At 38.7% G+C, this 27261-nt stretch overlaps 1 protein-coding gene across 1 annotated transcript; it reads left to right on the top strand.

Annotated features, from left to right (window-relative positions):
• Positions 1-15145: 15145 nt before the first annotated feature.
• On the top strand, positions 15146-23660 carry LOC106084110 (juvenile hormone esterase). The gene is made up of 4 exons (XM_013247984.2): positions 15146-16128; positions 16188-16514; positions 23181-23313; positions 23376-23660. The coding sequence occupies exons 1-4, from the start codon at positions 15411-15413 to the stop codon at positions 23542-23544; spliced, it is 1347 nt and encodes a 448-aa protein (XP_013103438.2). The 5' UTR covers positions 15146-15410; the 3' UTR covers positions 23545-23660.
• Positions 23661-27261: the final 3601 nt, after the last annotated feature.

Genomic DNA, 27261 nt, shown 5'->3' with positions numbered 1-27261 from the left:
AGTATATCGATTGGAGGTTATGAGTATCTAAAGTTCCGCCTAGCGTTTTTTGTTAGTTCTTATTTAATGTTAAATCCTTTCTGTAGGGCTTAACATATTCGCCTTGTCCTTGTCAACATTTTCTTCTATATCGTCAAATTAAACAAAAACATATTGAAAGCCACAAAACACTTGAAGCGGCATGAGCATCAATATGAGCGAAACGATCTTCTGAATGCCTATGGCTAGGATAAGATGTTCTGCACAAGTCCACACAGCAGGCAGGGAATAAAATGGTAACCTTATTGTTACTATGCTTCAACACAGAGGGGATGAAAAGAAGAAAACCAAAAAAGCTTGAAAAAACTAGCCCAGGAGGGAGACTGAAGAGATTGAAAGTTCTGTGTCCCATATTGAATAGTTGCAAAAAAAAAATTCTCACGCATGGTTGAATCTTCAAATTCGAAAAGAGAAAACGAGCATTAGTTGCGTTTATAATTAAATGTAACAATTTTGGCCTTATCATAAAAATCCACAAAAAAAATCCCACCACAAATTCGCTCAAATCAAGAAAGGATTTTTTTAAGCAGAATTAGCATTTGTTGACGTATGTAGAGATCATGAGAGTATGTGAGGTCTTATTTTTATTATGGCTTAAAATTCGATTGAAATTTTTTGTAAGGATTGCGACATTTGAGATCATTTTATTGTTTCTGGTGACCGCACACACAAACTCACTCAAGGATTTATAAAATATTAAGGCAATAAAACGATCCTTTTCTCATTCTTCTTGCTTTACGATTTAAGGCACAAAGGTATTGTTTTGGGTATTTTTGAGGGCTGCAACAATCGACAAATATTACAAAACCACCAAAGACACAACAAAAATGAGAAGAAAAGAAGAGAAAATCCATTTTAGTTTTTGTTCGTTGAGAGCACACTTCATATTGTGGTCTTTTTTTGTGGGCTGACCCTGAGACAAGGGTCTGAGGCATAAGCAAGGACTTGCTAAAGCATTGGTGTAAGAGTGATATCATTAACACCATGTCAGGGTTTGGTCGATTAGGATTTGGGCATATGCATATTTGCACCCTACACTAGGACTAGGAAAGAAAGTGTAAAAACTTTGAATTTGTTTGATGGTGAGGACAAATAAGGAAGAAGTTGCAGCCTTAAGTTATAGGATGGATAGATGAACTTCCATATGGTGCAGAGGATATTGCAAAGGAAATAGCGACTCTTCTCGGTTTCTTATGTGGCTTAGCCATACCAATCCTACAATCTCTTAGACGTACCACTGCCTCGAAATTGTATGCAGACTTTAAGACATCAACCTGAATAAAGTTCCTCAGCCATAGTCCTACTGAATGAGAAGCTTAACCATTGGGTCTATGGCATGCTGCAATCCTTGACCTCAGCCCTGTCAATAAAGTCATCATGGATCACGTCTATCAGAAACACATTCGTGGCAAGGTAGTCATTAAACTTAATGTACTAAGTTTCAGTCCAAGTCCAATAGCTTTATTTGTAGAGATTTTAGCATGATTGCAACAGTTACTCTGGTTATACAGCATTATAAAGTTGACTCTTACCGATGTTTAATATGTTTCCTTATCGATTCTCTCAACATTCTTCCTTAAAACCAATCTTTATGTAAAAACGCCAATTGTTCGATGAAGAAGAAACATGCATGCCAACAATCCTGAAGAGGGATGATATTTATTTGGTTATTGTTTTATCGATTTATTTAATTTATGAAAATCCTTGAATTTTCCCCAGAGTATAGATTACAGCTTCATTATTTGGTTTTGAGTTTTCTGCTGAAATGAAGGTCCAAGATTTTGTTACATTCAAAGATTTCTTAATTGTTCAGTGAATCCTCTACTTATTGTTAAAGGAGCCTCAAATGCACTAAAGAACATAACCACCACCAGAAGAAAGGGAATATGGACTTCAAGGGCTGTAAGCTGTGAACACGATATGCAAATGGGCTATGCCAACGCCTTAGCATTGTTGCGGAACCTTTCACATAGCAAGAAGAATAGAGAGTATGCGAAGTATGAAAGCAAGGACGAACAATAAAAAGTACAGAAGGACGGACAGACATTTCGAAAACTCTTATTATTGTTGAAAGTATCTTTTGCCATTATTTGCCAATGTCGTACGACATTTGCCGTCCTTGCCCATTTTGGTTGTATTTGGTGTTGCTTGTTGTATTGTTGCATATCATTTTGATCGATTGCTTTACCGGGGGTTACAAAGAAAACATATTATTTAATTGTGTCTTAATATACAAATGCATGTTCATTGAGTTCATATTCTCATTGTTTGCTTGAGTGGTTTTGAGAAGTTCATTTCTTATGCCGTTGCCTAAAGGCGTTGCTCTGACCTTTAAGTGCCTGGATATGGTGGGTAATTCATGTCTTAATGTTGCGCCGTATGCATATAATTTGCCATTCCTGCATGGTGGTCACTTGAGAATGTCATGCATTTGACTATTATACCTAATTATGGATATGAATTTAAGCAATAGCAGCTGGCATTAATATCTCCAGAGAATATGTATCTGATTGAATGTGGGGATTTTTATTTGCATCAATATCAAATTTTAAAAATTTGTCTTTAGGAGGTTGGTAATGGATATGTCAGAATTTCTCTGCCGTTGATCAAATCAAAATCAATAATAAAGATTTTTATACCCATCACCATAGGATGGGGGAATACTAATCTAGTCATTCCGTTTTTGACCAGTGTAGCCACAAATTCTTACCAATCCCGACCAAAACCTACCAAATGTTCTACAAGCGAAAAATGGGGTATATATTTTTATAACCACCACCGAAGCGTTGGCCATTTGGCATTCCATTTGAAACACATCAACTTATTCATTCGCAAGACTACAAAGGCTAGATCTCCGTTATTTATAAGGGATCCAGACATGTCGAAAATTTGTCCATCTTAAGTTCAAAGATGGCCTAATCTAGAGTTCATAAAGTCATACTTTGCTCCGATTTCAATGAACAACCGTGCCGAGTTTGGAGAAAGCGATCTACCGATTTATGTGTATGAGCCCAGAAATGCGCTTTTATTTACCATTATCGCCGTTACAGCGAGATGCATGTACCGCTCAACTTTTGAGTATAGAACAAATTTGACCATATTTGTATGCAGCTCCCATAGCAGTCCTGTTTTCCGATTGAAGGCATTGAACTCACAAAATCCGCATTTTTATACCCACCACCGAAGGATGGGGATGTATTCATTTTGTCATTCCGATCCTATAAAATATATATATTCTTGATCTGGATACCCACCACCTCGGGTATATATGTAAATCCCCTTTGGTCACAATCTGGTGAAAATTGTATAACTTATGCACCCAAATTCGGCATGGACATTGAGAAGTCTAATAAATAGAAGTCACTGTTGAATTTTGTACTTCAAATTTCAGCGAAATCGGGTAATAGCTATATCGGCAGATCGGTCAATATCGCATATATATCTGAATATAGTCCGATCTGAACCATATTTGGGTCCTATGTTGGGAGGCGTAAAACTATCCACTATTTCAAATTTCAGCGTAAATCGGTTAAAAAATAAAGCTTTTATGGGCTTCAGACCCTTTATATGGAGATCGGTCTATATGGCAGCTATATTCAAATCTGGACCGATCTGAGCCAAATTGAAGAAGAATGCCGAAGGGCCCAACTTAACTCATTGTCCCAAATTTCGGCGATATCGAACAATAAATGCGCCTTTGAGGTGCTCACTCCCTAAGTTTTATTAGGTTCGCCGATATATGAACCAAAAATGGTCCAGATCGAAAAATATTTGGTTAAAGCTGCCATATATACCGATCTGTCGATTTTGGGTCTTAGACATATAATAGGCGCACTTATAACCCGACTTCGCAGTAATTTGAAACAGTGAGTTGTATCAAGATTCTGTCCCGAATATGGTTCAGATCGGGCTATATTTAGATATGGCTAGCATAGAGGCCGATTTTCAGCTTTAGGGTTTAAAGACCATAAAAGAGGTCCTCGGATATGGTGTGTATCGGACCATATTTACATATAGCTGCCATATATACCGATATGCCGATTTAGGGTCTTAAGCATATAAGAGGCGCATTTATTACCAGATTTCGCTGAAATTTGGCATAGTGAGTTTTATTAGGCCCGCCGATATCCGAACCAAAAATTGTCCAGATCGAAAAATATTTGATTATAGCTGCCATATAGACCAATACGCCGATTTAGGGCCTTAAGCCTATAACAGTCGCATTTATTACATGATTTTGCTGAAATTAGGCATAGTGCGTTTTATTAAGCCCGCCGATATCCGGACCAAAATTGGACCAGATTCGAACATATTTGAATATAGCTGCCATATAGACCGATCTGCCGATTTTGGGTCTGATCGGAACATATTTGGATATAGCTGCCATATAGACTGGTCTGTCGATTTTGGGTCTTAGGCCTATAATAGGCGCATTTATTACCCGATTTTGCAGAAATTTGAAATAGTGAGTTGAATTAAGGCTTCCAACATCTGTCCCGAATATGGTTCACATCGGGATATATTTAGATATACCTACTATAGAGACCGATCTACAGCTTTAGGGTCTAAAGACCACAAAAGACGCATTTATTCTCCGATTTTGCTGAAATTTGAAACAGTGAGTTGCTCTAGGGGACTCGATATTCTACCCAAATATGGTGTAAATCGGAACATATTTACTTAAAGCTGCCATATATACCCATCTGATGATTTTGAAGTATTAGGGCGCATTTTTTAACCGATTTCGCTGAAGTTTGGCATAGTGAGTTTTATTAGTCCCCCCAATGTCCAAACCAAAAATGGTTCTGATCGGAACATATTTGGATATAGCTGCCATATAGACCGGTGTGTCGACCTATAACAGTCGCATTTATAATTTGACTTTGCTCAAATTTTGAACGGTGAGTTGTATCAAGACTCCCAACATCTGTTCCGAATATGGTCCAAATGGAGCTATATTTGGATATAGCTGCTATATAGACCGATCTGCCAGTTATGGGCCTTAGGCCTATAACAGGCTCATTTATTACCCGATTTCGCTGAAATTAGAAAGATTGAGTTGATTTAAGACTCCCAAGATCTGTTCCGAAAATGGTCCAGGCCGGGCCATATTTAGATATAGTTGCCATTGAGATCGGAAAAAATTTTTTTCCTCATTTTGCTTCTTTTTAGGAAATTAATCAAATCCGCTACATAATTATTGAATATTAAATGAGATTAAACAGATTTTTCCCACCATAGCCAATGCATGGACAGACGACATTCATTTTAATCTACCAAACAAAGAGTAAAACATTAATTTCCATTTAGGTCTTTAGTATTTTGGGAACACACATTAAATTCCCTAATAGCATCACACCACATTGAAGACTTCTCAATGAAAGAATAAAATCAATACATTCTTGTAAGATTAAATAAACATTGGCCCGCATTTCCCACTGCTGATAGGCCATTCATGTTGATTTTTTTTTTTCATACTTCTTCTTCATCATCACTCAAAGAGCAGTGTTTTGTTGGTGGCGGTGGCGTCAGCGCAGTTATTGCCATCGTGCTGTTTAAATTGCCAAAATAGCCGCTACGACTGTCAGACAGAAAGTGGTTGTTAAGATTTATTAAATCTAAAAATTTTTAATTTTCAAAATTTAAAATTGTGTTTTTTAAATCATCAAAAAGGGCTAAATGCCTTTGCCCAGCGGCAATGCCCATCAAAACTTCACGCGTAACGCGTGGCAGCCTAGAGAGTTTGCAAGCAGAAATTGTCTAGAGTATCCTTTGATGAGAGTTAGGGTTCTTCTATTGATTCGCTTGAGTTAAGACAGAATTAATCTATCTTTTACTTGACAATTGTTGCCCTTCGTGGCGATGTGTCAATGTTTGTGTGAGGAGTGTTAAAAAAAGCCTTTTTACAGTATTTCTGATTTTTTGTGAAACGTAAAATTAGCCAACACTCACAAAACCTCCTGAAGTAACGCGAAAATTTTGTTACACCCTATACTATTACCTAAGGTGTTATAACTTGGTCCATTTGTTGGTAATGTCCTAAAGTATGACAAAAAGAAAGCATTGTCTTTGACTATAAAAATTTTATTAAAAAGGATTTGTTATGATTAATAGATGAAGGAATTCAAGAAGTATTATGGAGAAACATAGGTTTTAAAATTCTTGGGAAAATCTACTTGAGGGCTGTATTGTGTAGTTAAATATGAGCCTGCAAAATCTCTCTTGAGGCCACAGCTGAAATTTTCAAGTTCCAGACAGTATCCCAGCTATCGTCTTTGGTAGGCATGCTTACGTATGCCTCACTTTCAAATTGGAGCCAACATTGGATAGGTTATCAAAATGTCGACTACACTCATCCTCATACTCATCATCGTTTGAAAACATATCCGTACAAGACAATGGACTTTTCGCAAATAAAAAAAAAAACTTTGCTAGGACTTTCCCCTGCAATCAAATGGCTCGTTTTTTTCAATTGTATTGGTGTTTAATTGTAAACCATTGAAAACATGCCTAGAACATTAGTAATGGTTTCTGGTACTTCAATAGATGTTAGCTACCTTGGCAGATTGTCCTAGCCGCTCCTTGTATCCTTTGTCATAGAAATACAAAATATTCGCTACACACTTTAAAATGGCAATTAGGATTTCATTTTTAAATTTCATTATATTACAACAATAAAAAAACAAAGAGAATTGTTGTAGTTTTGCAAGTTTGCACACTTTTTTGGCCCATCCATTTGGGAAGACACAATCCCATGTGGCACACTATTTTTTAAGGGGTGATAGATACCCCTCATCAGTTTTGCCTTCGCCTTTGCCATGTTATATGTTTTTTCTTTGAAGGCCTTCAGCATTCGATGGGTATGTGTGTAAGTATGTTTTCGCCTTTGAACACCCAAAAAAGGCATGTCCTTTTTCCACTGTCCTTACACTTTGATAATTAAGGTGTGTAATGATTTTTTACCGTTTGCAATTTTTTTTTTTCATTTTTGCTAATTGCTGTTTATTGCGTGTATCGAATCTTTTTCAAGAAAGTTATGGGAGTTGGTGTGAAATATTCTTATCTTTGATTTGCTGCCAACATTTCGATTTTTTTCCTTTGTAACGAATTGATTTGAAAACTGATAAAATGGTTTAAAATTTTTTAAAATTCAGTTTATTAAAAAAGAAAAGAAAATAAAAAAAAAATTATTGGGAATTTATGACCTGGCAAAAAAATAACAAGTAAAAAGGCATTAAGTTCGACCGGGCCGAACTTTGGATACCCACCACCTCAGGTATATATGTAAACCACCTTTCGTCGAAGTCCGGTGAAAAATGCATAATTTATGCCCCCATAGCAGCTATATCGAAATATGGTCCGATCTGGACCAAGTTCGACACGAACATTGGTTGGTCTAATAAGTTCAAGTCATTGTTTTTTTAGTAGCTATATCTACAAATATACCGATCTGAACCATATACGACATGGGTGTCGAAAAGCCTAAAATAAGTCACTGTGTCAAATTTCAGTGAAATCGGTTAAAAATGTGTCTTTTATGGAGCCAAGACTTTAAATCGAGATATCGGTCTATATGGCAGCTATATCCAAATCTGAACCGATTTAGGCCAAATTGTAGACAAATGTCGAAGAGCCTAACTCAACTCACAGTCCCAAATTTCTGCGACATCGGACAATAAATGCCCCTTTTATGGCCCCAAAACCTTATGGAGAGTTCGGTCTATATGACAGCTATATTCAAATCTGGACTGATCTGAGCCAAATTGAAGACGAATGTCAAAGGGCCTAACACAACCTACTGCCCCAAATTTTGACGAAATCGAACAATAAATGCGCATATTATGCGCCAAAAATCTTAAATCGAGAGTTCGGTCTATATGGCAGCTACATTTGAATCTGGACCGATCTAGGCCAAATTGAAGAAGGATGCCGGAGGGCCTAAAACAAATCACTGTCCCAAATTTCGGCGAAATCGGACAATAAATGCGTCTTTTATGGGGCCAAAACCTTAAACCGAAAGATCGGTCTATATGGTAGCTATATTTAAATCTAGACCGATCTGTACCATATTGCAGAAAGTTGTTGAGGACCCTAACACAACGCACTGTCCCAAATTTAAGCGACATCGGATTATAAATGCCCCTTTTAAGGGCTCAAAACCTTAAATCGAGAGATCGGTCTATATGACAGCTATAGGTAAATCTTGATCGATATATGCCAAATTGCAGAAATAACTCACTGTCCCAAATTTTGACGAAATCGAACAATAAATGCGCCTTTTATGGGACCAAAACCTTAAATCGAGAGATCGGTCTATATGACAGCTATATCTAGCTCTAGACCGATCTCTGCCATATTGCAGAAAGTTGTGGAGGAGCCTAACAAAACTCACTGTCCCAAATTTCGGCGACATCGGACTATAAATGCGCCTTTTATTGTCCTAAAACCTTAAATCGAGAGATCGGTCTATATGGCAGCTATATCCAACTCTAGACCGATCCGTGCCATATTGCAGAAGTATGTCGAGGGACATAACTTAACTCACTGTCGCAAATTTTACCAAAATCGGATAATAAATTTGGCTTTTATGGGCCCAAAGCCTTCAATCGAGAGATCAGTCTATACGGCAGCTAAATCCAAATCTGGACAGATCTGAGCCAAATTGATGAAGAATGTTGAAGTACCTAGCACAACTCCCTGTTCCAAATTGCTGAAATTTTGCGCAGATTCTGTTTTTTTGTTCATAAGCAGGTTAAGTTCGAAGATGGGCTATATGGGACTATATCTTGATATAGCCCCCATATAGACCGATCCGCCGATTAAGGGTCATAGGCCCATTAAAGCCACATTTATTATCCAATTTTGCTAAAATTTGGGACGGCGAGTTGCTGAAATTTGGGACAGTGAGTTGAGTAAGTCCCTTTGACATCCTTCTTCAATTCGACCCAGATCAGTCCATAATTGCATATGGCTGCCATCTCTCGATTTGAGGTTTTGGGTCCATAAAAGATGCATTTATCGTTCGATGTCGCCGAAATTTGGTACAGTGAGGTGTGTTTCGCTGAAATTTGACACGGTGACTGATGTTAGGCTTTTCGAGATCCGTATTGTATATGGTTCAAATCGGTCTATATTTGGATATGACTACCAAAACGACCAATATTTTGTTCTACAAAATTGAACAATGAATTGTACTTAATAGACCACTCAATATCCGTGTCGAATTTGATCCAAATCGTACCATATTTAGCTAAAACTGCTATGGGGGCATAACTTATGAATTTTTCACCGGATTATGACGAAATGTGGTTTACATATATGCCCGAGGTGGTTGGTATCCGGCCGAACTTAACGCCCTTTTACCTATTTAATTTAAAATGATTTTTGTCAACTACAGTAGCGATTGAGGTTTATGCCATTTTCTGTTAAAAATTAAATAATTAAATTAATTTTTTAATTGAATCTAACAATTTTTTCAATCGCAATCGCGAAAATTTTATAATTGTCAGTAAAAAATTTATCGTTTCAATAATTTTTTTAATCGAGTCTTGAACATTTTTCAAATATGGCTCTAAGGAATTTCAATTAGAGACTATTTTGTCCCCTACAGCATAAAGAGAAGGATATTTCATAGAATTACCTAGGCAGCCGGTTCTACGTTTGTAAGGGCTGCCGCTTCAGTGCACTACTAGGACGACAACAAATCATAGGGCACTGTTATCCGACACCCGAAATTTTTTTGGAGAACCCCCGCTGGGGATTTTTTTATACGGGTGCCCACGAACCTTTGCCCAATCAACGCACCTCAAGTTCATGATGCAGGAGGTAATCATCTGTGTACCAAATATAGAAATTAATTGGAATTTTCGTAAAATTGCATTCATTTTTTTATTGGATTATAATTTGAGAGTGGCCGGGGCTGGTCCACATTTTTGCTGCAGAGGAATTTATTTTTGTGTTTTTACACCAAAAAAATTATATATTTGCCTTGAAAAGGATCCCAAAGGGTTGAGAATTAGTAAACTTCTGCCAAAAGCTTGCTTTATAAAAATCTTTTATCCATTTAGCTGCGATTATAAACACCGCTCCGAGTAAAGCTATGTCTCTTTTCTACTAATTTAACATTAACTATTTCCCTAAAGCGCATTTTACTTCCTCTTTAATTAATCCATATTAGTAGTGTCGGAAAATCACTTCATCTCATTTGGTACTCTCCAATTCTGTTCAAATGTATTGTAATTTTTGTTTGGTGCCGGCGTAATTGAAATAAATGACATATCCAACACCAAAATAGAAACAAATACCCAAAAACAGAGAAGGAAAACCAACTGCCTAGCAATTTGTGGAAAGTGCATTAACCTCTGATGAGGCATGATCATTCCACATGAAGAGATCTCTTTTGGGTGTTGCGGTGTAGGAATATTCGTGATTTGCATTCATCACCCAAAAGGAGAAAAAAAACTACCAATTTAGAAGAGATAGAGTGAGTGGAAGCATTCAAAGTCGGTGATATGCTATTCAAATGCATTAATGTGCGTTAATTCATCTGCAGACATAATAAGCGACGCATATTTACCGACTTCAATAATGGAATCTCATGTACCAAACATTCATCCCCCTAGCCAAATTGGGTCCATGAATTTTTTGTTTTGTGCTGATATGTTTTTGGCTTGGGTTTATGACTTTGTTTTATAGTTTTATTATTTTACTTTATTAAATTTAATTAAAGATTCCCAGTGGTCTGGCAGGCGGCTGGCTCTATAGTTTCGTCTCTATAGTTTCGGGGTGCGTTATGTTGTGCTCCCTCTAAACAATGATAATTTCTAACAAACATTTGTTTGCTTATTAACGAAGACGATCAGCCCTGCAGAGGGAAGGAAGGGCGGAGGTTTCAATGGTATTGTTTGGGTCTTTGAAAATGGAGTTTTTTTCGTGTTGTTTTCAAAAAGTGTAAAATGCCTAAAAACATGAAAGGCCAAAAATGAAACATAATTTCGGTGTTTCTATTGAAAATGTGAAGAATGAGGAGCATTGATGATGTTACTGCCATAGCTGTTACTGCTACTGCTGCTGCTGATGATGATGATGAGGAGCGTTGTTTTTCAATTAATTTCAATTAAGCTGCACACACTCACTGCCATCAAAATGCAGCTTCTATTCATTTAGGCCCACTAAGCTGTCCGCATTCATATATAAATTCATATAAATTGAAGTAACATCATTTTATACCGAAAAACACTATTCGGAAAGTGTATACAATTTTGTATATACTCGGTTATTTACTTTATATATTCCTCATACATAAATATTTCAAATTTATTACATTAAGAATAAGAGTTCAAATACCATGAAGGGATTTCTGTTTTCTATACTTGGCTCTCTGACGAAATGTTGTGGATCTCAGTGACATTTTCTGTTCATTGGCATTAGGGTTTTTTTTCCTAACATGTCTTTAATCTTAATTGACAATATTTTTGTTCAATAAAATGGTATAATTTTATTAGAAATAAATGTCAAAAAATCATTTAAATGCCATTAAATAAGTTGTCATTCCATCAATACTCAAAGGGATTGATCTTAACCAAGGCGTATTAAATAAGGTGGCCGCATCGGTGAATTGCTGTAACAAAGCATCTTTTTTGGGAACTGGATATGTCAAAATTTGTAAACAAGGCCAAGGCGTATGAAATAAGGTGGCCGCATCGGCGAATTGCTACATCAAAGCATCTTTTATGGGAATTTGATATGTCAAAATTTGTAAACAGGGCGAAGAAAATTCGATTCGCCCTGACATTCAAAATTTTCGACAAATTTGTCTCGAGCAATAAGAGCATGAAGAAAGAAGTTGATTGACTTTTGAGTGTCAAGAAAACACATATTTAACAAGTAAAAGCGTGCTAAGTTCGGCCGGGCCGAATCTTATATACCCTCCACCATGGAGCGCATTTGTCGAGTTCTTTTCCTGGCATCTCTTCTTAGGCAAAAGAGAATATAAGAAAAGATTTGCTCTGCTATTAGAGGGATATCAAGATATGATTCGGTTTGGACCACTATTAAATTATATGTTGGAGACCTGTGTAAAATGCAGAGGCTCAAGAGTCAAGATCCCAGAGCGATTTATATGGCAGCTATATCAGGTTATGAACCGATTTGAACCTTATTTGACACATTTGTTGAAAGTAAGAATGAAATACGTCATGCAAATTTTCAGCCAAATCGGATAGGAATTCCGCCCTCTAGAAGCTCAAGAAGTCAAGACCCCAGATCTGTTTATATGACAGCTATATCAGGTTATGAACCGATTTGAATCATACTTGGCCCAGTTGTTGGATATCATAACAAAATACTTCGTGCAAAAATTCATTCAAATAGGATAAGAATTGGGCCCTCTATAGGCACAAGAAGTCAAGACCCAAGATCGGTTTATATGGCAGCTATATCAGGCTATGGACCGATTTTAACCATACTTGGCACAGTTGTTGGATATCATAACAAAACACGTGGTGCAAAATTTCATTCTAATCGGATAAGAATTGCGCACTCTAGAGGCTCAAGAAATCAAGACCCAAGATCGGTTTATATGACAGCTATATCAAAACATGGACCGGCATGACCCATTTACAATCCCAATCGACCTACACTAATAAGAAGTATTTGTGCAAAATTTCAAGCGGCTAGCTTTACTCCTTCGGAAGTTAGCGTGCTTTCGACAGACAGACAGATGGACGGACGGACATGGCTAGATCGACATAAAATGTCGCGACGATCACGAATATATATACTTTATGGGGTCTCAGTCGAATATTTCGAGTAGTTACAAATGGAATTACGAAATTAGTATACCTCCCATCCTATGGTGGAGGGTATAAAAATTTTCATAATACCAATTGGCTCCAGAGGCTTTACCCACAAAACTGGCTGAAACTTTGAGGTCCGCTCTGTTTGGTGTTCATTGCCACTGTCACAAGAAGCTTAGATGTGAGCTAACGGGCGCCTCCACAGGTTGCGGATATTGGAATGCTCCATACGTAGTAGCTGCAACGACAGTCGTGGACAATCAACGGTATCGACCGTTGAGTCTCAGTGAGAGGCCGGGCGCCACCGACTCTTGCATAAATACTGAGTGCCTATGATGCTCAATATGAAAAGGCGGGTATTTGGCGCCTTTAAATAACCAATGGCCACCCAATTTGCGCGGCGATCGGTCCTTTGGAGCGGAACGAGCTTGCTCAACTACAGAAGCCTGACGAGGATCGCCACCTCCACATGAGAATGTGAGTACAACAACAACCCACAAAACCACCATGATGACAGGTTTAAATAGTTTTCCTTAGGGTCTTTTGATAAAAAGTACTGTACCACTATTTCTGATAGAACCGATTGGAACTACCATATCCCTGGAAACAGAAGTAACATAGACTTCTATACGGATGATTCCAAATTAAACGACCAGGTGGGCTTTGGCGTGTAAAATATGCAAATTTGCAAATTTTGCCCATGAACATTCCACTAAGGAACAGGGGCAAACTTCTCACATATCAATGCGTGCAGTCCGAATCAAGGTTAAGCTCAACGGTAAGGGGCCTCCCTTTTATAGCCGAGTCCGAACGGTGTGCCGCAGTGCGACACCTCTTTGGAGAGAAGTTTTACGTGGCATAGTACCTCACAATGTTGCCAGCATTAGGAGGGGAAAACCAGCGCTGAAATTTTTTTTCTTATGGTCTCGCCAGGACTCGAACCCAGGCGTTCAGCGTCATAGCGGACATGCTAACCTCTGTGTACTCTATCTTATCCATATTGAACTTCCTTCCTATTTCCTCTCAGTAATATCCTCATCTTTTCACATTCCCCCTAAAATCGGATTGCTTCGTTCCGAAAGGCTTTGCATTCACCAAGTTTCGCAACTGTCAATTCATCTATCCTTTCGTTCCCGCTAACTCCACTATGGCCTGGCAACCATCGAAACGGATCGTGTAAGGCGTTAATCTCCTTTTTCCATTCCATGAATCTTGGTGGTCTTAGCTTCCTGTTTTTAATAGACATGAGGGCCAGTTAACTATCTGTAAAGATATTCACACTCGACATCCTCTAGTAAACTCCACACCACCTCACCCATTCTGTAAGAGCCCGGAACTCCACCTGTAGAACCGTTTTAAGGTCAGACAGTCAGAAACAGGTCTCTGTCCCAAGGTCCTCCGTGAAGACTCACAGATCCACTCTGTCCTCTAGCTTTAAAGAGTTCCATTAATTCAAGACCGTTGCGCTAGTGCCTCACATTCGACCGCAAGTATTTTCTGAGCTATCATATGCGAAACCTCTTCCATTCCATTCAAGTCTCCTATCGACGCCTCTATTCTATTATTTTTAACTGCTCCTAACCACTATCTATTCTTCCATCGCCTTAAGTCTCTTAGGCGCAGTGGCTGCCTCACACTCAATCTGCATTTTATGGGCCGGGTTCACCAAGTTTACTCATGGTGCCCTTTTCCTAGGCAACATAACCTTAGTTCTTCAACAAAAAGCTTAATAAGTGACTCATACTTGAGAATGGTAAACGTGGTTTTATAACGAAGGCTACACTTCGTCATAACACGAGAGGATCCCGGAACGGGATAGCTGGGAGCACCACACAGGCTGGAACTTTGAGATCCGACATGTGTGGTGGTCCTTGTTGCCATTAGAAGTTTAGCTGCGAAGTACCGGGTGCGTCCACAGGTTGCAAACTAAGCAAAATTTTGTCAAAAATATTTGCAGTTTTGTTGTCTCTTTCTTAATTTTAAAATTGGTCTAATTTTCTTAATCTTTTCTTGCACCCCCTTACGCATAGAACCACTTGAACTGAGACCTATTATTAACAAATTCAACTAACCACAAATATTCCGCTGAGCAACGTTTATCACCTTCAATTGAGTTCTTAACAATTCAAATCACTCAAGTTGCAGACTTTTTTGGGGAAATCTTATCAGAGAGCTGGTGTCAATAAAGTTATGTTAGAAGACTCTTTTTGGTAATGGACTGAAAACCACAAAAAAAATTTTAGTTTCAATTTAAACTTTGCCATGAACGAAAGGCGACTAGTGATTATCTTTAGTATTTTTTACATTTTGTTGTTCATTGGCCACATAAAGGCCCAAGAAGTTGAGGAACCAGATGCTGGAGTTCCAGTGGTGACCACCAGCTTGGGTAAAATCCAAGGCAAAGCATTGACCACACTACATGGCAAGGAAATCTATGCATATCGTGGCATACGCTATGCCAAAGCGCCCGAAGGTTTTCTAAGATTTAAAGCACCTGTGCCAGTGGAACCTTGGAATGATACCCTCAATGCTTACTCGGATAGTTTGGTGTGTCCCCAAACAGGAGCTTTACAAATGGTGATGAGCGAGGATTGTTTGAAATTAAATGTCTTCACCAAGAATATAAGCGCTCGTTTGCCAGTAATGGTCTACATACATGGAGGAGCCAATGTTTTGGGCAGTGGCCATAGTTTGTATGAGGCTGGGCCCCATTATCTCCTGGATCATGAAGTGGTAATGGTGGCCTTCAACTATCGTTTGGGAGCCTTGGGTTTTCTAAGCACTCAGACCGAGGAATATCCAGGAAATTATGGTTATTTGGATCAAGTTTTGGCCTTGCAATGGGTGCGTGATCACATAACCAATTTTGGAGGTGATCCTGAATCGGTGACTATTTTTGGCATGAGTGCGGGATCAATGGCGATTTCTTTGCACTTGGCCTCGCCATTGTCCAAGGGCTTATTTCATAAAGCCATACTAATGAGTGGTTCGGCCTCCAATCACTTTCACATAGACAATGTCTATTGGACACGTAAATTGGCCAAAGAGCTGTCGTGTCCCCAATACAACCCCGCAGATATGGTGGAGTGCTTGCGTGAAATAAGCTGGAAGACAATTGTCAACAAATGTTCCGAATGGGAGCCCTATTCGTTTATAAATATGAAATGGAATTACGAAGTGGATGGTAAATTTTTGCCCAAACATCCCAGCCAAATTTTTAAGGGGGGCATATACAATAAAGTGCCCATGATAGTGGGTTTTGCCAAAAACGAATTGGATTATTCGGTGTATCGTAAGTTCAAGACCGAAAAGAACAGAAATGTTTTCTCATTGTACAGTCTTTTAATGCAGATCAAGAGAACAACAGCCGTTTATTACACGATTTGTCCGTCAGCTTCGATTTGTATGCACCCGAAATATTTCTCTATGAACCCGAGCCTGCCGGAGTAGCCTCACACAAAAGCCGTCGCTTGTGGAATTTTTACATGGGTCGCCATAGCAATGAAATCAATGCCACAAACATAGAGAATTTTGGTGAGATTTTCTCTGATGCCATATTGGGACATGGCATACATCGTCTGGTGAATCTGGTATACAGGGACACTCCTGTGTACTACTATCGCATGGATTATGTTGGCCGTAGAAGTCTTTATTTGGATAATAATGGAACAGCAAGAGGTATGTTTTTTTATTCACTTCTAAACAATTAGTCATGGTTTAATTTTGTTGTGAATACTGCTGCTTATTTTAATCAGCTGGTAAATAGTTGAGTTCTAGATACCACGTTCATGTCTATCTTAAGTGGTTTGGCTTTTTATATTTAGGCTATAACTCGAAAGTAACAAATCAAAGTTTGCACCAAGCATTTTATAAAGATAACCATTTGCAGAATTAATATGAACCACATTGCTACTGTCCCTTACTACTTTCATATGAGAAAAAGAGTAATTTACTTTTTTGATTGAATGTTTAATTTTTCTAGGAAAACATTTTTGAATAAAATGTGAATGAAATTACTCCTATTTAAAGTGATAACCGCATTCCCAAAATTTTTGGAAATTTTTTTGATCTTTCTCAGATGTTAACCTCTTAGAATTGGGATATATGCAATAGGTTTGCATTGCGAAGCCAGATCAAGACAAATATAAACATAATTTCCTGAATACGATATTTATTTAAAATTTTCGATCATCATAATCTGAAGAACTTCTGGTTCGGAACACATCAGACTATCCGATGTAGACGTTCAGTGAATCATATCAAGGTTTCATTGGAAGTAGGGCCTTAAATCTTAATTATCCTTTGGGAGCATTACCAAAGCGTTTGTCATTATACGAATAGATTTATATGCTGTAGAGCGTGATTATTGAATTGCACTGTATTTTGTACAAGGAAGTGTACCCCCCTGGAATACTATTTGGAGTGAACGATATTCCTACTGTCTCATACTACTTTCTTATGACACAAGAATAAATTACTTGTTAGTAATTGTTCATTACAACGTGGAATAATGCAGCGACGAAGAGATTCCTTAATGGTTAAGAAGAAATTTTGGATGGGATACTTAAGAAAGAAAGATAGAACTGAAGGAGGAGGTCGAGTGCTGGATACCGTAGCCAGTGGCACAGTCTTGGTCTGACAAAACTCTGGTATTTCCATCTGATTGTTCATTTTGGAGGTATGGCTCAAAGCCAGAAATGAGAACATGTCTGTGTGTCTACGCTGAGGATCCCGAAATCAGAATCACGAGTACCAGATAGAGCTGGCAAACTAGCGATAATCACAACATTCGATATTTTCGATACTTCTCATAATAAATACCGATAGTATCGCTAATTTCCCTCACCTACATTTCAAAGTAAAAATCACGAGATCGATTTTTATTGAAGCAAAATTAATGTACGGACCGAATAACACCAAATTTTATAAAGACAGTTGTAAGTCATGAAAGAAATTATTGTACAAAATGTTACCCCAATGCACTGGCGATATTGATGACTGCATAAGTTAGCTCATCTCTGTTGTGCTTCCTTGCCACTCTGGCATAAGAAGGCGGCTCCTTACATTTTCCAACGACCATCTTTTCTCTCTGTGATGGCTGTGGCCTTCTTTTGGAAGTCACAGTCCTCCATGAAGACTCAGAGGCCGTGCTCGCTTCCTTCGTTCCTGTTCCGACTTTTTCAACCCTCTTCAGTACACTGTCTGGAGTCTCCATTGCGGAAGGGCCGGCTTGGTCTTCTCAAAATATTTGAAAGCGTGGAGCTGTTTTTCTTACTCTTCGGGAGATCTGAATCTCTTCTCAGCTTCCAAAGAAGTGCTTGGAATGTCAGTTCTATTCCTTTCAGCGTTCTACACTTTCGCCCGATTGCGCTACCGGTGCATTATTCTATGTCTCCTTGGTCATGGTCATGTAAAGGATACATTCAGTGTAGAATCGCTTATTTTTGTTCAATTTCGCAAAAAAATTTTACTTTGCCGATAGTATCGATAGAGTAAATATTCAGACAATAAATATAACATCGATGGTGTCATCGATATTTTGCCACTTCTAATACAAGAGAAAACTCTAGATGTCCGACACATAGAAATAAAAAGTAAGAGCGTGCTAAGTATGGCCAGGTCGAATCTAATATACCCTCCACCATGGATCGCAATTGTCGAGTTCTTTGCGTGGTATCTCTTTATAGGCAAACAAAGAATAATGAATAAGAACTGTAATGCTATATTGGACCTATATCAAGTTGTAGTCCGATTCGGACTATAAATTAATTGAATGCTAAACATTGTAGAAGTCATTGTGTATTATTTCAGTCCATTCGGATAAGAATTGCGCCTTGTAGGGGCTCAAGAAGCAAAATCGGGAAATCAGTTTATATTGGAGCGGTATCAAGCTATAGATCGATTCATATCATATTGGACAGGTATATTGAAGGTCATGGGGGAAGCCGTTGTACAAAATTCCAGCCACATCGGAATGGAATTGCGCTCTCTAGAGGTTCAAGAAATCAAGATCACAGATCGGTTTACATGGCATCTATATCAGGTTATGTACCGATTTGTGCCATACTAAGCACAGTTGTTGGAAGTCATAACAAAACACCTCGTGGAAAATTTCAGCCATATCGGATAAGAACTGCTCCCTCTAAAAGCTCAAGAAGTCAAGATCCAAGATCGGTTTATATGGTAGCTATATCAAAAAATTAACCGATTTGAACCATACTTAACACAGTTGTTGGAAGTAATACCAAAATAACATATGCAAAATGTCAGTCAAATCGGACGATAAGGCCCTACTTTATGGGGTCTTAGAAGTATATTTCGAGGTGTTACAAACAGAATGACGAAATGAGTATACCCCCATCCTATGGTGGAGGGTATAAAAATTAGTATAAGATTTTGAAGCAGTCACAGCGCTTATAAAACATAAGGCGATGAAAGAAATCAGGAGCAGGTCGTACCAACTCGGTTTAATGGAGGCGCGAATAGTAACCCTGACTTAAAGTAATAGGAGAGAACAGATCTAAGCGTCAACATTGGGGACCCAGAGACTGAGTTCTGTCTTCGGCTGTCTAACCATAACTCGGTTAAGAGGGCGGCAATTTGGGCTATCGCGAAATTTTAACATCTTTACGGATTGCATGTTGGCCATTAAGGCAAAAGCAACCAGGTCACAAACTGTCTTGGAGTGCGGGGAAGATTAATGCCATCTCTAAATACGTGTGACACGTTCAGCATCATTTGGCTGCCCGACCCTAGTGTGATAAAGGAGAACGAGAGGGAAGGATTAGCATCGATAAACTTGGTTAGGGCCTCTTCTTAGCATCGAATGGCCCTAGGGACATAGCCCTACAAAGGGGAAATCTGGGCGATCACGGAATGCGGGAGATGGTGCCATGGGAGGAGGGCGAGTGACATAGTCTCTAAGTACATATGACAAGTTCAGCATCATTTGACTGCCGGTACATAGTGGGTTAAAGGAGAACGGGAGGAAGGGATTATCATCAATAAAATTGGTTATGGCCTCTTCTTGTAATCGAGTGGCCCAAAGAGACACGGATCTACAAGCGGAAATCTATGCGATGACTCAATGCGAGAGAGATGGTACATTGGAGAGGAGGGCGCGTGCGAAAACCTCTACGGATAGTAAGTTAACCATTATAGGAATACCAACCTGGACGGTCGGGTCACAAACAGTCTTGGAGTATAAAAGAGACATAAACTCCTTCACGACGAAGGGGGCAATGAAGGCAATATGACTTTAAGAGTTATGATATGATATGTTATGGCATAGTGAGAGTGCGACATGCGCCAACTACGGCATACAATATCATAACTCATAGGAATTTGAATTTGCATTGCAACTAGGATTTAGGGGCATGCAATGGAAGACATCTAGGGATAATGAGGGATTTCCTTCGAGGTTACATTTCGACCGACTGCTGTCTTAGGTGCATCGACGAAACACGAATTTCTTATATTAATATTAAAATAAATAAGGGGAACGCCCCACCCAAACGGGCATGTTTACCGATTAGGATAATATGGGTATTAAAAGAAAGGTATTTAAGATTAGAGTGCGAATCTAAAACAAAAATGTAACTCCCCTCCAAATGGACATGTAGGCCAAATGGCTCAATATGGACTTAAATGTACGGTTTATAACAGTAGGGCGTGAATCTGATATTAATAATAGAGACCAAGTATATGGGGGGCGCCTCAACCACACATGGAAATTAAGACCGACTACGACAATATGGTACTAAAGGAAAAGGTCTTAGGGAGTAGAGTACACCCAATTCCCAAGTAAAAAATTCAAAAACAGACTTGTTAACTACAAAGAACAATGAGGGTATTTTGTGTCTGGGGGGCAAACCCTATAACAAACTTCCAAACTAGGAGTGAACCCACTTTAAAAGGAAATAAACGTTCAACTGTACAGAAATGCGGGTTGGTCAGATTGTCCTAATTGGCTTTAATGGTAATACTTTTTGGAACCAAGGGTGTGCAGGGCCGCCTCACCTCAATAAAACATCCAAAAGGATATGTAAGCAGGCCCTAACAATATGATACTCAAGTGAAAGGTCTATGAATGCAGAGTACGATTTTGTTATAGTAGTTTGAGAGAAGATTGATGTGTTTAAGGGCAGACCATCCAAAAACCAATCCCAAACTCACACACAGGCCGATAGGGACGACATAGGATTAAATTGAAAGGCCTTTGGGAGAGAGGTACAAATCTTGACCCAGGAAAGACGATTAGAGCTTTAATAATGTTTTGTCGGATATGGTAGAGAACAAATTAGCCAAATAAAAAATAAACAAAACAAGTAAAAGAGTGCTAAGTCCGGCCGGGCCGAGTCTTGGCAACCCACCACCATAGATTCTGATAAAATTTATACAAAATAAATTTAGTTGAAAGGCATACATTTATTCTACATACCAAACTTCTGCCAAAGCAGCAAAAATTAAAGCTTCTACAAACCGAATAGGGATAATCGAGAGGCCGATTTATATGGAAACTATATCAGCTTATAGACCGATTTAGACCATACTAGGCACAGTTGTTGGAAGTCATAACAGCACACCGCATGCAAAATTTCAGCCAAATCGGACAAAACTTGCGGCTTGTTAGGGCTCAAGAAATCAAATCGGGATATCGGTTTAAATGGGAGCTATTTCAAGTTATAGACCGATTTGAACCGCCCACTACATGCAAAATATCAGCCAAATCGGACAGAAATTGGGGCTTGTAAGGGCTCAAAAAGTTAAATCGGGAGATCGGTTTATATAGGAGCTATATCTAAATCTGAACCGACATAGTCCACTTGCAATCCCCAACGACCTGCATCAATAAGAAGTCTCTATACAAAATTTCAAGCGGCTGGCTCTACGTGTTCGACCGCTATCGTGATTTCGACAGAAGGACGGACAAGGCTAGATCGAATCAGAACGTCAAGACGGCGAAGAATATATATTCTTGTTGGGGTCTTGGACGAATATCTTTAGGTTTTACAAACGGACTGACTAGATTAGAATACATCCATCCTATGGTAGTGGGTATCAAAAATATGGATTTGACAGGACTCATGGATCTGAAAATCTGGGCACCATCTTAAAAATATTTAAAAGATCATTTAAGCGATAATTTTTAAACACCTTTGAACCGATTTCCATACTGTGCATAATGGTCCTCGTCGCGAAAATAATTTTTCTTAATTTTTCATATATGGGACAGGAGACTCCAGAGGATGGGAGTATACTAATTTTGTAATTCTGTTTGTAACTCCTTGAAATATTCCTCTGAAATCCCATAAAGTGTATATATTCCTGATCGTCATGTCATTTGATGTCGATCTAGCCATGCCCGTCCGTCTGTCGAAAGCATGCTAACTTTCGAAGGAAGTTTCAAATATTTCTTATTAGTGTAGGTCGGTTGGGATTGTAAAAGAGTCAAATCGATCCATGTTTTGATAAAGCTGCCATATAAACCGATCTAGGGTCTTGACTTCTTGAGCCTCTAGAGGGCGCAAATCTCGTCCGATTTGACTGAAATTTTGCACGTAGTGTTTTGGCGCTAAGTATGGTTAAAATCGGTTCATGTTTTTATATAGCTGCCATATAAACCAATCTTTTGTCTTGACTTCTTGAGCATTTAGAGAGCGCAATTCTCGTCCGATATGACTGAAATTTTGCACGTAGTGTTTTGGTATATATTATAGTTGCCATATAAACCGATCTGGGATCTTGACTTTTTGAGCCTCTAGAGGGCGCAGTTATTATCCAATTTAGCTGAAACTTTGCACGAATTTGTTTGTTATGTTTTTCAACATCTGTGTTAAGTATGGTTTAAATCGGTTTATAACCTGATATAGCTGTCATATTAACCGATCTTGGATCTTGACTTCTTGAACCACTAGAGGGCGCAATTTTATTCCGATTTGGCTGAAATTTTGCATGAGGTGTTTTGTTATGACTTCCAACAACTGTGCTTTGTATGGCTCAAATCTGTACATAACCTCATATAGCTGCCACATAAACCGATCTTGGGTCTTGACTTCTTAAGCCGCTAGAGGGTGCAATTCTTATCCGATTTGGCTGAAATTTTGCATGACTTCCAACAACTGTGCTTAGTATGGTTCAAATCTGTACATAACCTTATTTACCTGCCATATAAACCGATCTGGGATCTTGACTTCTTGATCCACTAGAGAGCGCAGTTATTATCCAATTTAGCAGAAATTTTGTACAACGGCTATCCATGGTGGTGGGTTCCCAAAATTCGCCCCGGCCGAAATTAACAAGTTTTTACTTGTTTTTTTTTAATATTCTTAATTTTCATTTTAGGTATTGGTCATGCTGATGATTTGCAATATGTTATGCCTGGTCTTTGGTATGGCCCCCAATTCGCCGAAAATGATCCAGATGTTTTTATGGTCGATCGTTTGACTCAGCTTTGGACTACATTCGCCACAACGGGGTAAAACCTTAAACAAATATTTACAAATTTATATATCCATCTTCTTTTGTATTATGTTTTAGACATCCTTCGGCCCATGAACTCCCTAACTGGCCTGCTCTGAATGATACAAAGCTGTCGGTGTTGTACAACGACAAGGAACCTTCATTTCAAGGCATGCCTTATGTCGAACGTTATGAGCTTTGGGATGATATGTTTCCAATCGAAAGAAATTCATGTGCACATAATTAACAACAATTTAGGGGATTTTGGGCTTATAGCTAAGCATTTATAAATTTAGTAAATGTGTTTGTTAATGTGTTTTTATGATAAAACTTTAGCACATAACTTTTTCTTCCCACTCTCTCTCTCTCTAAGCATATCGTTATTCTGGTCCATTAAGATTAAATAAAATGTTGCGATTTCTTGTTCAATTAATCAACAGTTAATTTTTGCTTTACATCTTCCCTATTTGGCTGGCAGGAAGGGGCCCCAGGAAATCAGCAAAAGTGCTAAATAATCAAATATGTGTTTAAAGGATAACAACAAAAAATTATCATCGCATATATATGTGTGTGTGTGTGTGTCTGTGTTTGTCCTTAGTAATTAGTCTTAAAGGGATTAAAGCAGAGTAGATTGCTCGCTGTGTGCTGGGTGAGAAGGTATGCCTTTGGCCTTTTATGTTTACTATCTGCATTTGTGTTAATTTCCCTCTCAAGGACATATTGTTTGCTTTTGTTGCTGTATTCGCAAAGCTGTTTGTTTATGTGTAATTGCGTCCTTAATTGCCTTTGTATGGTTCCCCCTGCCGACTTCTTTCTACTATCTGTTGTGCGTATGCCATAAAGTGCCTTGGAGAAGAGAACAAGCGAGAGAGTGGGTGTTTTGTATGTCTCCTTGATGTAGTGCTATTGACATTTGAGATTACATCACATTATCCTCATTGCGTAAACACTTTATAAAAGGATTATTTACCCAGAAACTTAAACCCCCACTCCACTTAGCCAAAATGCTTTCTTCGTTTCCCCCTTACGGTATTGTTCAAGTGTAGATTTATATCGGAAGTGGCAGTAAAGAAATATTTGAAACGAAAAGCATCCTTTGTCAATGCGTAACTTGCCACTCGTGAGTGTGGCCAAAGCAGTGCCGCGACCAGCTATTGATGAAAAGATGCTGCGGCAGGCAGTCACCAATCAAAGGCCAAATGTCCCCTTTTGTTGAACCTTTGACTTTGACAATGGCCAACCATGAATTTAAATTTTGTGAGATATGAGCATGTTAACACTTGCACTGCAGAGACTTTCAGAGTTGCCGGTGCTATTCGAAATGAACCACAACCAGTAAATGTGCGTTAAGTTCGTCAAGTTGTAACAAAAAATCGCACTAAGTTCGCCCGGGCCGAATCTTATATAGCCTCCACCATGGATGGCATTTGTCGAGTTCTTTTCCCGGTATCTCTTTTTAGGCAAACATATGATAAAAGGAAAGAATTGCTATGATACTGGCTTTTTAATATCAAGTTATCGTCAGATTCGGATCATAGTTGAACTGAATGTTGGAGACCATAGTAGAAGTCGTTGTGTAAAATTTCAGCCAATTCGAATAAAAATTGTGCCCTTAAGAGGCTCAAGAAGTAAAATAGGAAGATCGGTATATATAGGATTCAGACCATAACTGACACGTTTATTGAAGTTCATGAGAGTAGTCGTTGTATAAAATTTCGGCCATATCGGTTAATAATTGCGACCTCTAGATGCACAAGACGTTAAGATCAGTGATCGGTTTATATGGCAGCTATATCAGGTTATGGATCAATTAAAACCATATTTGGCACAGTTGTTGGAAGTCATAATAAAACACCTCATGCCAAATCGGATAGGAATTGCGCTCCCTAGTGGCTTAAGAAGTCAAGATTCAAGATCGGTTTATATGGCAGCCATATGAGGTTATGTACCATATTTGGCAAGGTTGTTTAAAACCACAACAAAACTTCTCATGCAAAATTTCAGCCAAATAGGATAAGAATTGCGCCCTCTAGAGGCTCATGAAGTCAAGACCCCAGATCGGTTTATATGACAGCTATATCAGGTTATATACCGATTTGAACCATTTTTAGCACAGTTGATCGAAGTGATACTAAAACACCACGTGCAAAATTTCAGTCAAATCGGACGAGAATTGCGCCCTCTAGTGACTCAAGAATTGAAGATCCAAGATAGGTTTATAGGGCAGCTGTATCAAAACAGGGACCGTATGGCCCATTTACAATCCCAACCGACCTACACTATTAAGAAGTATTCGAGCTAAATTTCAAGTGGCTAGCTTTACTCCTTCGAAAGTTAGCATGCTTTCGACAGGCAGATGGACGGACGATCGGACGGACAGACGGACGGACATGGCTAGGTCGACTTAAAATGACAGGACGATCAAGAACATTTATTTACTTTATGGGGTCTCAGAGAAATATTTCGAGGAGTTACAACAAAATGACGAAATTAGTATACCCCCATTCTATGGTGGAGGGTAAAAACCTAAACCCTAAAGTCCTAAAGTTACTTGCCTACAGCATTTGTCGACTTTATATGAGGCAAGTGGCCGTTTAGTGGTAAACTCTATAGCACAAGTGTGCACTGAACAATTGATTTAGATCTGACAGAATACAGCTCTACAAAGTAACCATAACGTGACCATGACGTCTTCTTAGATCTCGTGTACACCACCTTCAACAGGAGAAAAAAATCCTACGTGCACATGACGTTCCGTTAGGGAACAACGGTGATACTTCTCCAATCGATTGTGTTATTTTAGCTTAATGATAAAGGACCTCCATGTTCTTTTGAGAGCCGAGTTTGAACTCCTCGCTATCGTCGCACTGTGGGCTAAACGGCAAAAAAAAATTGGAAATAAAAATACAACCTTTTATCGGTTGATCTTAGTGGTACAAAATGTTCTAGACATTTATAGAGGAGGATATAGACTTTCAGGAAAATGCTACCTTTTTTCTATGTCTTTAATACAGGGTGAGATACAGGGTGTCAAAATTGACCACTTTTTACTTCTTCTACCGCCTGGGACCCACAACTTTTGATATACTGAACCAATTCGCATTATTTAGAACTCTAGAGAAAGACCTTGACGAGATCTAAAAAAATATGGGAAAAACATTTATATGGGACCTACCGGGAGCGCCCCGGTAGCCGAGTTGATAGCGTGTTTGGATTACCAGTGCAGGGGTCGTGGTTTCAATTCCCGCCAGAAGCCTTGGTCTGTCGATACTATGGCATCATAATCAGGTTGCACTCAAGAAAATTATTTCCTACCAAAATTTAAGAAAAATCCTACCAAAACCGACCAATATCAACCAATGTTCAACAAGCCAGAAATGCGGTATATGTTTCACACCATCGAAGAGTTGGCTTTTTTTTTATTCAATAAAATTGTACATTTTCAAACATGCAAAGTATAAATCCTAGATCGTCGTTTGATGAAATCATTGCATTGCCTAAAGTTTAAAGATGGCCTAAAGCTCGATATAGCACCATTTATACCGAGCCCCCGATGGAATGCTGCTCGATACAGCACCATTTATACCGAGCCCCCGATAAGAAATCTTGAGTTCATAAGAGTCGTATATACTTTGTCCCGATTTCAATGAACAATTGTGCTGAGTTTGGATAATCCGATCTCCCTATTTAAGGGTTTGTTCCCAGAGATACGCTTTTACTACCCATGTTCGTCATTACCGTAAGTTGCATACACCCCTCAATATCTGAGTATGTATCAGATCAGAACATATTTGTATGCAGCTGCCATGTAACGCACAAAAACTGCATTTCTTACCCAGAATTTACGAAATTGGGAAGAGATCCCTAACACTTGTTCCAGTTACTGTCAATATCAGAAATTACGCCCTTTTCTCTAAAATGTAAGGCAGTGAATCAATATTTTGCTCCTCAAAATCAATGTTTT

Source organism: Stomoxys calcitrans, chromosome 3 (assembly GCF_963082655.1).
Source record: "Stomoxys calcitrans chromosome 3, idStoCalc2.1, whole genome shotgun sequence".
Lineage (NCBI taxonomy): Eukaryota > Metazoa > Arthropoda > Insecta > Diptera > Muscidae > Stomoxys > Stomoxys calcitrans.
The sequence above is the reverse complement of the archived record's forward strand: the minus strand, read 5'-3'. Positions and strand labels throughout refer to the sequence as shown.

Excerpts from the sequence above, each read along its gene's own strand:
- LOC106084110 (XM_013247984.2), top strand. The coding sequence starts at position 15,411 with ATGGTGATGAGCGAGGATTGTTTGAAATTAAATGTCTTCACCAAGAAT. Across the intron at positions 16,129-16,187 it reads ATTGGATTATTCGGTGTATC|ATCAAGAGAACAACAGCCGT; the intron begins GTAAGTTCAAGA and ends CTTTTAATGCAG. Across the intron at positions 16,515-23,180 it reads TAATAATGGAACAGCAAGAG|GTATTGGTCATGCTGATGAT; the intron begins GTATGTTTTTTT and ends TTTTCATTTTAG.